The sequence below is a fragment of the Watersipora subatra genome, chromosome 9 (assembly GCF_963576615.1).
Source record: "Watersipora subatra chromosome 9, tzWatSuba1.1, whole genome shotgun sequence".
Taxonomy (NCBI): Eukaryota; Metazoa; Bryozoa; class Gymnolaemata; order Cheilostomatida; family Watersiporidae; genus Watersipora; species Watersipora subatra.
Window position 1 is genome coordinate 22,661,059 of NC_088716.1, and position 14,965 is coordinate 22,676,023.

At 34.9% G+C, this 14,965-nt stretch overlaps 1 protein-coding gene across 1 annotated transcript; it reads right to left on the minus strand.

Annotated features, from left to right (window-relative positions):
* Positions 1 to 2,290: 2,290 nt before the first annotated feature.
* Positions 2,291 to 14,932, minus strand: LOC137404030 (protein FAM76A-like). Its single transcript, XM_068090185.1, has 9 exons — positions 14,778 to 14,932; positions 13,952 to 14,022; positions 12,556 to 12,616; positions 12,291 to 12,446; positions 10,825 to 10,985; positions 6,018 to 6,098; positions 5,766 to 5,898; positions 4,463 to 4,564; positions 2,291 to 3,030 (listed from the first exon to the last, which is right to left on the minus strand). The coding sequence occupies exons 1-9, from the start codon at positions 14,865 to 14,867 to the stop codon at positions 2,917 to 2,919; spliced, it is 969 nt and encodes a 322-aa protein (XP_067946286.1). The 5' UTR covers positions 14,868 to 14,932; the 3' UTR covers positions 2,291 to 2,916.
* Positions 14,933 to 14,965: the final 33 nt, after the last annotated feature.

A 14,965-nucleotide genomic window follows, 5' to 3' on the forward strand; every position in this document is an offset into this window, starting at 1 on the left:
TACACCACTGATATGTTTCAATTCTCTACTACCAGACATCCACGACATTGAGCAGACAACTCCTTCATACATCACTGATATGTTTCAATTCTCAACTACCAGACATCCACGATGTGATGATTTTACTTGGTGCTTGCTGTATACATTAACTTAGTAGTTTCAAGTATTTCTTGTGTAAATTTTTATTTTTGGGTTTATGATACTACATGTCTATGTCTATGATACTACATGTCTATGTCTATGATACTACATGTTTATACCTTTTATTTATTGATTTATGTTTTTGTTGCACCATATATAAAACATTTTTTCTATAAAAATAATTATGGGCTGCCCAATAAAATATATACATATATACTGTATATATACCAGATATATACATGACAAATATATATATACGGTATATGTACAGTATATATATACGGTATGTATATACGGTATATATATATCATATATACAGTATATGTACTATATATACCGGATATTTACATGGAAAATATATATACGGTATATATATTCGGTATTATTATATATACGGCATATATTTATGCTATTTATATACAGTATATATGTCATATATATACTGTGTATATTGGATACATACCACAGAAGTATATATATACCGTATATATACCGCATATGTAAAGTATATATATATGGTACTATACCATACATATATATAATATATACCATGTACATGTTTATCGTATATATACACTGCATATATACACCATATGTATATACCGTATATATACCACTTATATACCACTTATATACTGTATATATACACACCGTCTATATACCATATATATGGTATATTCCATATGTATGGTATATTCCATATATATGGTATATTCCATATAAATATAGACAACTCCAATGAGGAGAATACTCCTATCATGGGAAAATTGGTGAGAATAAACCCAACAAAAAAGGCAACATTTGAAATCTCTCAGACAAATAACATAACTTATAGAAATTGTTATAGGTTTATTTTAACTCAAATAAGCCTTCTCATATGGCGGCTATTAGATAATGTGAGGCTATCTTTACAAAGGTAAGTCGCTGGAGAAGTCTAGCCTGGGCAGACCTGCCAACCCAAGAGTGGGGTAATGCGTGAGATTTGGTTTTGGGGCAATTGATGTATCAATGGTAGTATATATAAAATTATGGAAATTGGGGCAAAAATCTCACGCATTTTCATTTTTTCTTTTGGGGTGATTGCGTGAGTCTCACGCATTGGGCGTGAGAGTTGGCAGGTATGGGCCTGGGCCTGTGTACATCTTTTAGCAGTTGGAATCCATTTATATTTGTTTCTTTATAAGCAATTTTTGTTTAATCATTATTCTGAAATTTTCTATTATGACCAGCCTAACTTGTGGCTAAATATTCCAAATAATATTTTTCTGATCTGCAGTCGCACTTGTAATAATTAAGTGTCCCAGTTTATAGTTCTTTACTAATTTTAGGTTTAGTGGCTGCAACATATATAATTAATTAATATTATAATAAAAATATAAAATAATTTATATAATAATATATATATAATATATATATTATTATATATATATAATAATATATATATATTAATATATATATATAATTAATTAATTATATATAATTAATAGCCAAAAAGAATGAGTGGTGGGAGTGAAAATAGCTCCTCACATGCGTAGAGACGAATATGTACAAGTCTGTTTCACATTTACTAGTGTTTCATATTTTTACTAAAATACGCTTCATGATTGTTCTTTAGCTTTTACTGCGTCACCCAGCCTCAGATCTGGTACAAGAGCAGGAATCGTCTTCTCATCCTTGCTCTTTGCATATGCAATTAACATAGTAAATCAATCCATCACAGCTGCTCCACATCATAGTTTAATGTAACATTGCCTCTGTGCTTCCATCAATTTTGAAACTTTGAAAAAGTGCTCAGTGTTTGCTATTCAGTAGCCATAGGCAGCGACATTTGACAGCCAAATATATGGCAGCAATTCACTAGTTGTAAAGAAATGGAAGCTTTACTAATCAATGCTGGATGACCTAGAAACAGTGGCAGTCATAGCCCGGAAGCTTTTATTTTCAAGAAGATATACCGATGGGTGTTTTAACATTGCTGATAAAAGATTTAAAATATGTAGTTACAAGAATAGATCTTCATGAGAAAAATAAAACCTTTCATCATTCTAAAGAAAGACACTACCAAAAGAAAAACCAGCAGAACATGTGCATGTTGGTTGAGAGTATTATGCATGTACAACTCAAAGGAAAAGGCTATAAAACACAATGTATGAATTGCATAAAATACAACATTACGGTAATGAGAACTGTGCCTAAATATAGAACATGATGCGCTATGGGGTGGCACTATAATGTACATGCGGTATCATAACAATTTTAGACTACAATAAATACTCAACAATTTCATAATTACACACTAAATATAGGTCATATTATTTTTTGATATTGAAAAATTTTCTGACGCTGCTTATTAATCTCTGCATGAATGAAGCTATGAGAAAAATCAATAAAAATCAATAATAAGAATCAAGAGAAAATGTCCAATCAGATGGCTGGACACACTAATAGAACATGTGAGTAAGGCTGGTGCCCAAATGTACAAGTAATATTTTATAGAAGTTCCAGCTTGATGTCAACAGACTAAAAACCAAATGCAGCAATATAATACAGCCTGCAAGCAAACAATTGCATAAAACATGGTCAAGCATTAGTGTAAAAACCATATCACAAAAATACATAGTAGAAATAGAAAGAGGATAGATTTTTAATTATAACAAATATACTAATAATAGCAATTTAATGTCTATACAAGGTTTTGATTAAGGGTAAACAATCGCTAGCTTCCTAGGTATGATCAGGAAACACACTGATTTGTAATTGATGATCTAGAAGACGCTATGGCCTTGAAGCCGGGCTTCCGCTTCTACTCCCTGGAGCCGAGTTGATTAATCCACGTTTGGTAGCCTTAGAGAGAGATGCGACTTGCTTTAGAAGCTCGTTGTTTCGTCGCTGTAAATACATGATATACACCCACTGGGTACAGAGAACTGGAGCGTAGATTAACTGCATATTATTCTTTATCTATAGAAAACCGCTCCAAACAAGCTTGCAAGATATTAAACTACAAGTTAGTGAAGAAATTGCATTAGACTACTTGGTATATTTTGAATTCAGAAAGAATATATAAAGACCAGGGCTGTGACGCATTAGAACTGCACTGGGTTGTTGCAGTACAGGCAGCAAGTTTGCAGTGCATAACCACTTCTAATGCGCAGTTAATATTTACTGCAACTGCATTCCTACTACAACTTGTCCACAGCGAGCTGCTGCGAATTTCCATTAAAGATGCGGTTGCGTCAAAAAGGTCGATTTAATGAAATTAAGACCAATAAAAGGCTAAAACATCAGCTACAATTTGGTGTCATTTTTGTCTTTGTAGACTAACCCTGTCCAGAGATATATGCGTTTGAATGAGGTAATCTTTTAAAAAGCTCACATTCCAGCGGGTGCTTCATTCGTGACGTAACGTGTGATACATCTGAAAAGAGTCCATGAGCGATCAATATAATATCGCTTCATTAGCCAATCATCAGTATGAAATTTTTATATAGGTCGTAATAAATGTTATCACTCGTAAAACGCGTTGTCTGTGATCTCGAAGTTAGGGATTTTATTCTATTATTAGATCGCATCGACATAGATACTTACTAAATCAATTAACATCGTTACTTAAATGAATTACTCGATCGACACGTTTTATTGACGAACAACAGAATTGTAAAAATTACTGTAAAGTTACTACGAAGGTGAGTCCGAGTTTCTTGAGCGTCAGGTGGTTAAAGTGCTAGAGGAAGATAGGAGAATGGAGAAAAATTTATGTTTTACTTTGAGTCTCCTATAGATATACTGTTGTGTTTACATTCAGATTATATTTCTCTGTTTGAAGTTATAATGTAATTTCCTGTGCCCTAAGATAAGGACGCACAGTGAGTTCTTGACGGCTTCTTTTTAATCAATAGCATCTAACAATACAATGGCTTAGATTGATGAATATACTAAAGGTAATACTTTTAGTACTCACGAATACATTTACTAATTAATAGAATAATAACTTTTTGCTATCACCAATCATCGTTTTATAATTTTTTATCGTTTCACCTAGTTTAAAAAGGTTTTAGTAAAGTGTGTGTTATATTTTATGCTAAGAAATCGGCTATGAACAGCTTTCTGTGATTTTATTCTCGAACGTTCTGATTCTCTGATGATATTCTCTGTATTATCTATATGATGACTACGTATACTCAGGCTACTACTGCTTTCACACAACGCTGACAGGATGACCTCTAGCAAGGTCAGGCTGTGATCACAAACTAAACTGAAACTTATTTTTAATTTATTTTCAGGGTTTTCCAGTCAAACAAAAGTAAACCTGCAAGCATACCTGGAGGCCTTCCACTACTTTAGTGTGGTTCGCTTGCATAGTTGATATCTTGTCTCTATGTGCTTTGTCCATCTCCATCTTGAGAGTCTTCAGGTCAGTCATCTACAGGTGGATACGGAGATAGATAGGGAGGTGGATACGGCGGTAAATATGGAGGTGGATACAGAGGTAGATAGAGAGGTAGATACGGAGGTAGATAAGGAGGCAAATACGGAGGTGAATACGGAGGTAGATACGGAGGCAGATAAGGAGGTAGATACGGAGCTAGATAAGGAGGTAGATACGGAGGTAGATACAGAGGTAAATAAGGAGGTAGATAAGGAGGTAGATACAAAGGTGGATACGGAGGTAGATACGGAGGCAGATAAGGAGGTAGATAAGGAGGTAAATACGGAGGTAAATAAGGAGGTAGATACGGAGGTGGATACGGAGGCAGATAAGGAGGTAGATAAGGAGGTAGATAAGGAGGTAAATACCGAGGTAGATACGGAGGTAAATACCGAGGTAGATAAGGAGGTGGATACGGAGGTAGATAGGGAGGTAGATACGGAGGTAGATACGGAGGTAGATACGGAGGTGGATACGGAGGTAGATACGGAGGTAGATAAGGAGGTAGATAAGGAGGTAGATAGGGAGGTGGATACGGAGGTAGATAAGGAGGTAGATAGGGAGGTAGATAAGGAGGTAGATAGAGAGGTGGATACGGAGGTAGATAAGGAGGTAGATAGGGAGGTAAATACAGAGGTAGATAAGGAGGTAGATACGGAGGTAAATACAGAAGTAGATATGGCATGAGGGGGAAACTTGCCTCAAACTTCAAAATCACTTAGAGATGAACTTACACAAAATTTTAGTAAATTTTAACCGAAAGTGGCGGTATTTTTTTACCGTTAGCAATTGTTTTTAATGTTTGAGGTGGTCTGACTGTTAGGATGTTTCAAGATTCAAATCAATAAAACTTGATCGGGGTTAAAATGTTCAGATCAAGCGAAAGTGCACTAATGACATCTATAGCTGCAAAGAGATGGGTAGAATAGAGATGCGTAACACTGTAACTTGAATGCGATAGCTGATATCCATGCAATGATAACAACCAGCGATGCAGGTTCACGGTATTTTTCTTCTGAGTGTTTTAACCATGATCACGTTTCATCGATTTTAACCGTGAAACATCCTGACATCCAGATGACAGTAAACATTAAAACAATCTTAAATAATAGAAAATGCTTTCTGATAAATTCTACTAAAAATTTTTGTGTAAGTTAATCTTAAAGAGCAGAATAGTGATACAGTGATGCCATACCTTACGTTCCTTGTCAAAGAGCTCTTTCTCCTTGGCAGCAAGAGATTTCTTGAGAGACTCGACATTCTCCCTCAGTTGGGTGATGAGTACGATATTCATATCATGCATATAAGCATTGCCTGTGCTGTCCGTACTGCAACCAATGACAAAGTTATTATATACAAAAATGAATTCTTTCAGGCACATTTAGTTTAAATCGAAATGTCGTGACAAGCGACAACCATATGTAAGGCTTAATTAGTGAGAACATACCTTACAGTGGCTGCCTTGTTAAGATTCTGCGCACTAGACTTTGCTTTCTTTGGAGATCCAGTACTGTTCTGATTTGATGATCTAAAAAATGTTTCCATGGTAATAAATAAATTTATGTCCTGTTGAAGTGTTACTAGATAAAACATGTACCCACTGGCATTAGCTGGCAAGCACACAGAAGTTGTATTGTAAAGGGGAGATAACTCCTCCTTATGGTGCAGCCAGACTAAATAGAGTTATAATTGAATAATTCTTTTGTCGCCACATTTATTTTTTTACATAATCGGTAAAATTTTACATTACCTGATACCATAAAAAAATGTCACAAATGTCTGTTGCAGAATGAGTGGACAGTTTTTCGGTCATTTTTGCTACTACCGTGAGCGTGTCCGAGTTATCAATATTATTAGAGCTTGTGCCACTATTATTACTGCTACAAATAATATAATGACTCCCAGTAATACTATTGTTCAATAAAAATCACCCAAAGTCTATTAATCTACAATTAGTGAAACCTCCGGAGCTGTAATGCGTTTGACACGACTAGTCATTGCCAAGAAGAAATTGCAATGAAAAATAACGTTTTTGCAAAGTGAAACTACAATCACGAAATGTTGTAAAAATATTTTCTATTGTCTAAACATATGCATATAATTGTTTCCTTCCATTTATGTAGAGATATGATAGACTAATTAATTAAATACACACTAATTAGAAATGTTTTGTAAAAAACCTACCAAAGCCTTACCAAACGGCTCTTGGCTATCCGCAAAAGCTTTACTGAGCCGTACTACGAAGTTTGTGGTAGCGAAAGAGTTAAAGGTTAACATGCAACAAAATTCACATTACAGTTATTTGGCATCAAAAGATTCACCATGTCTTACTCTGTTGTGTTGTAAGTGCCAAATATGTGGAAATGTGATTACAAGCTCTTAAAAGCTCAAAAACGAACAGTTAATTGCCGCCATCACGAAACTGCCGTAGAATAGAATCTCTTTCCAAAACGGCTCCAATGGGATGTAGCTGAACAAGATGGCTTCTGTTTACACTTTCATGCAACCTTATTTGTCAAAAAATATTTTCACAAATATACTTCACGCATTCATTAAACCATGTCTATTGTCCTTACGCGTCAGTTTCATCATCATTGTAATGCTGTCACTTTGAGCACGGATATCTTAAAACCTATCGTGGAAATTCTTGTAATTTTTTAACCTTAGCTCCAAGGAGTGCATATCATTCTCTGATAAACAAGATAAATATCAAATGATACAAATATATATTCATGAACAAGTGACATAAACGAACCATACTTAAATTACATGCAGAAACAAAAATTAACGTTTTAAAAACAAAAATATTTCCATCGTTTGCTCGGATAGCTGCAATCTGATTGTTGTCAACGATGTAACAAACGAACATCTTCTAGTTGTCCAATACTTTCCACAATGTCTTCTGGCCTCAACTTTTTTTCTGCTAAACTAGCCAATACTAGCGCCCAAACATTTTTGGCAGTGCACAACTTTTACGCGCTGCATTTAGCACAACAAAAGCATGCTCGGTAAATGTAACCTTTGATCCAAAACTTGCGAATTTGGTTTTATATGCATGTCCTTCGAAGTATTAGGACCACGTTAAACAAGGAACTACTATTAGCCTGAGACAGTAGTTATTTTCTATCGCGTTGGTTTCAAAGCTCCATCTACATTCATAAATTTAAACCGTTTTTATATATGTACATGCACTTCGAAGTAGAAAGACCCGGTCAAACAAGGAACCACTATTAGCCTGAGACAGTAATTATTTTTATAGAGTGGCTATGAAAGTTCATCTACCATCGTAAATTTAAGCCGGTTTTTATATATGTAGATTACTTCGAAGTAGATCGTGTTAAACAGAGATCTACTACTAGCCCGAGACCATTATTGATTATTGCTATGGTGTTGCTTTCAAAGTTTTAACGAGAAAAAAACGAAAAGCTTTGAAAATGGACAATTAGATAATTAATCATTATTGATATGATTAATTATTAATACAATTTTGCGGACACTTTTTGACTGGTCAGTTAGTATTATGAGCTCGTAAAGATCAAGTAATGTCAGTGGTGTTCAATTGGGAGAGTGGCGGTCTATTTTTTAAACCATCTCTCAGGGTAACGGTCAATTGGAGGTGGCGTTCAATTAGAGGTTTTACGGTAGGTTTCGCAAAACCTTTGAACGGATTAGGCAATTTACATGTATTTTACTGCTCGTATAATGCAAAATCTCTAAAACGTAAATGTCCCTGGAACGGATTATTTTGTTGTAGGAGCGTCCACTGTATGTAAATATCTCTCTAATGAATATATAATATATGCAACTCTCTAACGAATAGAATATACAGGCAATACTATAATGAATAGAATATACAGACAGCTATCAATTGAATAGAATACCGTACAGGATGAATTTATTTGCGGAGTTATATTTCGCGAAAATTGTCTTTTCATGCAAATTCGCGGATGAATTTATTCGCGGCTGAAAACTGCCACTCTCTAGGAAAAGTTAACTCTATTACGCCTAGCAATAGAATTAACCTTATGCAAGCGCGACTACACGCATTGCGCGCTTTGTTTTCTATTTAGCTTACAACTACAGGTGGATCGTGCTAAGCTGTAAATTCTTAGCTGCGTTCAGAGGTTTTCACGAATATTCATAGATTTGGAGGCCTTTGATGAAACAACAATTTGTGGTAAGTAATGAGTTTTTCACATTTACTAAATTAGTTGAATTTTACTTTGGTTCTTCGGTAAAACGCAATATTTATTTTTCCATCCCTACAGCTTCATTATTTGTTTTAGTGTGAGAGAGAAATTTTTCATCATACACGGAAGAACAATGATTGCAAGGGTGGTAGATGTCATTCTTAGAAGATCACCAATCATTCAGGGAGGTCTTGAAATTGAAGTGGCCGCAGCTGCTAACGAGGAGAATATATCTGTTTTAAAAGAGGAACAAAAACGCCTTTACGAGCACAAATCTTTGGCCAACCGGCAGAACTTTGCAATAGTAAGCCACGAGGAGAGTTCTGATGATAACTTCCTTACAGTCATGTAGTAGCGAGAGAATTGCCTTTAACATCTACCCAAGAAAATGACAGAGCTGCTATTACCAAAATAACTAGTCAGAGAGCACCATTACACGCTAGTATTCACTTATCAAGAGTACCAGTTTAATTTTATTGCTAGATAACCGCTATAATGACTAAACTGTTTATATTTACTCCATTCATCGTTTGTAAAATTTTATTTGTACACTCAAGTTTGTAATAAATTATAATATATCTATACATGAAATAAAATATAAAATAATTTAATCATGTTTGCTGCAGCGATATCAATGAGTTGTTGTCGATGAAGGGGTCTAAGTTGACTGGTTGCATCTCTGCCAATATTCCTGCCTTGATGAATATTACTACTTGTCTCTAGTTTTTGTAATCGGAGTAGGTTGTTTCATACTCAATCTGCAGTAAACATAAAAAAGAAAAAAATATTAACAAGTGTCAAGGAAGTACAAAAACAATAGCTGAAGTATTTAATGAAAGCGATCAGTTTTTAAACAAAAGAATTAACTAATGCAGTTAATTATGGAAAAACCTATCTGCCCTGCAAATCAATTACATACCATAATGTCCAGATCAGAATCATGATTGTCCTCAACTTCGGTATTAGAGATTGATGGAGTTGATTTCAATGTAAAAAGACTAGGAGAGAGTTTTTGCGATGACGAAGCCATGCCGAATAACTTGTGAAAAACCTTGAATAATTTTGTAAAGTTTGCTGCAATGGCAATAAAACTCGAAGCCTGGCGATGATTTTAAAGAAGTTTTGGAACTCGGCTACGTTTAGTACTTCTGCCTAGTGGCCATTTTTGCGATGACGCCGTTCTGCATATCTTGTGACAACCTTGAATAATTTTGTAAAGAAATGTGATGCATTGGCAATGGTGTTAGCTCAAAGCCCAGGCAATGATTTTAAAAATGTTTTGAAACTCAACTACGTTTAATATTTATATCAAAAACCAGCCTAGCGGCTAGTTTTTAATTTGATGCAGTAGTTATTCTCCCTTGTGATTAAAAATAGAACTAATTATTCACGGAATTTTATAATTCGCAGAGTTGTCTGTTCGAGAAATCGCGAATTTTTATAACCAACGAATATTTTCATCCTGTACGGTATACAGGCAATACTATAATGAATAGAATATACAGACAGCTATCAATTGAATAGAATATACAGGCCCTCTCTAATTAATAGAATATATAGGCAACACTCTAATGAATAGAATATACAGGCAGCTATCGATTGAATAGAATATACAGGCCCTCTCTAATGAATATATTATATATGCAACTCTCTAACAAATAGAATATACAGGCAACACTCCAATGAATAGAATATACAGACAGCTATCCATTGAATAGAATATACAGGCCCTCTCTAATGAATATATAATATATGCAACTCTCTAACGAATAGAATATACAGGCAATACTATAATGAATAGAATATACAGACAGCTATCAATTGAATAGAATATACAAGCCCTCTCTAATGAATAGAATATACAGACAGCTATCAATTGAATAGAATATACAAGCCCTCTCTAACGAATAGAATATACAGGCAACACTCTAATGAATAGAATATACAGACACCTATCAATTGAATAGAATATACAAGCCCTCTCTAATGAATAGAATATACATGCTTCTGTCTAATGATTATACAATACACCTAACTATTCGAATGGGTAGAATAAACAAGCACCTGGGAGGCTGTGTTATAGAATGGCCTGAATGCTCAGATCTCCTCTTATGAGACTGTATGCCATTGCCTGCAGAATGAGTATCATTTTCCTTCTTTTTTGCTTTAGCAAGTACTCTCTTATACGCAATCGTACAGAGCCAACAGAGAATACGCTTGTCCACCTAACAATGCACAAGGCAAAGTCCAGACTGAAGTTGTCGGTAAGGAGCTGGCAAAAGCGATGACAGCCTTTGCTAACATTTAGGTCTGTTAGTGTACAATCTTGAATTTTCTGGTGCACCAGACGAGAAGCTGAATGATTAGTCTAACTCGAGAATGAGTGAGATGAATTTGCTAAATAAAAATCTGGACGTACAAAAGCTGTCAAACAAGACTCTCTATAAGTCAACATTTTTGCACGAAAGCCTTAAATGACTCCAACTATATTATATAATATAGTAGATAATAATACACATAATATGCATATACAGTGAAACTCGAATAACTCACCCTCGGATAGCTCGAATACATGATTAACTCGAACGGATTTGTTTGGTCCGTTCCCACGAAATGATTAATTGCTTTGGATAACTCGACCTTAACTTCGTTAACTCAAACAGTTTTTGCCCCGCGGCTACCGAAACGGCTGTTATCGCTTTAGAATATCACTTTATTCCAAGCCATAGAGATAAACATCAGCTTTTAGTAGTTCTTAGGCGTCATTATTACCACTATCGGCAAAATATTTCCGTTAACGACTTTTCTAAATGTTTGTAAAAATTCAAATTTTACCAAACATCCACTTTAGGATAGCCCTCCGAAAGCAAGGAGAAGCGAGGTAACCTTCGGATAAACTTCAAGAAAAATCGGCAAAATTGGTTTTTGTTAAAACGGTCAAAAGAAAAATATGTCTTTTTTTAGCGTTTCAACCGCGATCAAGTTTTGCCTATTTTAATCTGAAAACGTCTTGGCAGTCACATCACCTGAAACAAACAAACAAATCTCAAGTAATAGGAAAATATTCATACTTTCTGATAAAAATTGTTAAAACATTACATGAGAGGCCCCTTGACTTGCAACAAGCAATCTACGCTTTCGATTTATATATAGTTTGTATATGTACTAATAAATACATGCACTTGTGACAGTGTTCTCATAATTTGAACACTGCTAGCTTGAACACTTTCTCTCAGCCCCGTGAAGTTCGAGTTAGCCGAGTTTCACTGTATATTATATATGCAACTTAATGTATTATATAAAGAATATCCATAGCTACTATACACTTCACTGCCACGCCATGTAAGCTTTGCATACTCTCACAACTGGCAATAGTTATCAGCAAGTAAAGGGTTTAGAGACACATCAATAGCACAAGGGTATCCTTATTGATCAAGTCAATAAAATAGAAAGGTTAGCGCAAGGAGAACTGAGCGGACAACTATTCAGACGGCTGCAGTGCTTGTAAAACATGCTCATATTAATATAACCTTTCGTTTGCTCGGCTCATCTCTGTTGAAGGCGCATTTCTGTTTGCACTGGTCGCATGTGACCGGAGGCCCCCATTTATCCTCAGAGACTACACATCTTTTGCACTTGCTGCCGATAAAAGCAGCGATCACATTGCATATTTGACATGCACTCGGCTAAAATGAAATAACAAAGCGACATAATATACATAATAATAAGACATAATATATATAATAATATGCCTTCAAAATAGTAAACGATTATTGGCAGAACTGAGTGTTATACCTTTCCATACTGTTTAACGCTGGCTTGGCACTTGGGGCAGATTGCACTACCGGCATCAACTCTGAAATAAGATCATTACAGTAAATATTTTACATATTTAGTCAGCATCCACACATAAATTATCTACACGCATCACAAGCGGAGTGATTTCTCAGAAAATTTATTTGATAAAAAGTATGAAATGAAAAAAGAAACTTTTTTTCATCAGTAACAGCATTTTAATGGTTGCAAGCATCATTAGATTCCGGTGAAAAGCAATACAAGTATAAAATATACCAATTTCATTGCTGTAGAATAAATGCATAACAAATTAGAGTTGCCCCGATTTTAATATCGGAATCGGTATGCCGATATGGGCGTTAAGTATCTGAATCGGCCGATCTTTTCTTAAAAAATCGGAAACTTCAGATAGTATACTTTTTACAGATCAATTATTTAGCAAAAAACCGTATTTCAACCTGCTACACTAATAAAAAATCATCAGCTGCTAGTTCCTTATTTTTACCTAATGAATTCCAGGCCTGTCACACAATCTATTTCATGGCTATAGTGTGATAAACATCCACACAGCTGAGGAATCTTTTGGCTTTAGTCAGGACGTAATCACAAAGTGTGGTATTTCCCAATTACAGCTATATGATTTATTACAGCCAATCACAAACAAGAGAACAATGATGAGAAACAAGAATGCGGTGTAATATTTCTATTTACTAGCATTACAAAAGTAATTTCAGCAGTCGATGCATAAAGTTATCTATCTCTTTCTTGCTCCTGACGATATAATTGTGTCGTTTGTATCGCATAAAATAACCTCAGTGGCTTATCAGTATTTAGCCTGTCCTCTATCATCTGTGGCAAGTGAGCGCTTCTTCAGTATGGCTGGCTACATCAATAGTGATAGAAGCTAGGGACATCTCACTGAGAGAATTGAATCACTAACGGTAATTAAAAGAAACATTGATTTGCTCTAAACTTGCACAGGCGCAGCAGTTCGTTTGGCAATAGAAGAGAGACTTCATTATCACAAAGAAAGCTGTACCACTAACAATAATTACCATTATGAATAACAAGAAACATGAGACTGTTTTGTTACTAGATGCAAGGTATGTCAGTATGTGAATATATATATACATATATATCTTTTTTCCATAAATACAAACAAATAAATACAGCAATATTTATATTTTCTTTGCATTATATTTGCATAATAAAACTATCAATTATCTATGCAACACAAAAGATCTGAATCGGATTATTTTTCAATAGAAATCGGTATATCGGATCGGTATTTGAATCGGCTGGTGAAATTAGAATCAGGGCATCTCTAGAACAAATAAGATCAGAAAGATGCATTGTAAAAATTAGGAATACTCAGCACCGCAAGCAGCAAGCTTACCCAGAAAATTCTTCTCTGCAGTATGTACAAACTGCTGGTCCAAGAAACTTGCTACCCTCCTTGCGACACCTCTGTAGCAACACATTACCGCGATTAAATATTAGTGAGCAAAAAGCAGTATAAATAATGTGTGAATAACTCCTAAAAACTCATGATGCGGCTCGTGTACCTTAGATGGCATGTGAATAATGAACCAAATGCCAGTAATAAAATGAATTACAGAATTTAAATATGTACAGTACATAGAGTAAACTATGACGATTGTATAAGCTCCTGCTCAGCTGGATAGATCTTTGGTTAGGCCGTTTAGATTTACAAGAACATATATACAATAGTATCACGCTTATATAATGGAATGCTAAAGCACTCATAAAAGTGAGACAACGCACGGTATATATGTAAAACCGAATACTGCCAAAATGGCACACAGATGTTCAATCGTTTAGCAACTAACACACAAAAACGAATGAACTGTTAGAGAACCTGTTAACATACAAACTACACGGCGGAGTCCGACTAGTCCGTTTATTAAAGCATGCTTATATAAACACTATGTTATATTTGAAATATGGTACTTTATTGTATGGCTTTTTGTAACTTTTTATGATCCTTGGTTTGAACAAATTTCAATTAAATCATCATTATTAAACGGTTCCTTTTGTTCAAACTTCCGGCTGTCAGTCAGGGCTTTTACTGCATATCAATAAGCTAGTATAAGCTGTTGCATTGTCTATGTCTAGTTTTTTAATGTTTTGCTTGAATATTTTCGATTGAATCGAACAATTTATCGCTAAATTTATCGATCTAGACATATTTTACAACTTACAGAGCATTGCATTTGCGAACCAGACAGCTTCCCAAAAGGAAATTTTTGATGACATTTGGTACAAGCAAATAGAGCTGACACATCTCCCATTGCAATTATCAATAAGCAGCTAAATGTGACCACTTATTTTTGCCATAGTACTCAAACTAAAAGTGAGTCAATGATCGGAAACCGTTTAATGCGCTTGC

Coding starts and splice junctions, on each gene's coding strand:
- LOC137404030 (XM_068090185.1), bottom strand. CDS start 14,867: ATGGGAGATGTGTCAGCTCTATTTGCTTGTACCAAATGTCATCAAAAA. Junction 10,986..12,290: donor ATGAGCCGAGCAAACGAAAG/GTTATATTAATA, acceptor GTGCATTGTTAG/GTGGACAAGCGTATTCTCTG. Junction 5,899..6,017: donor AACAAGGCAGCCACTGTAAG/GTATGTTCTCAC, acceptor CATTGGTTGCAG/TACGGACAGCACAGGCAATG.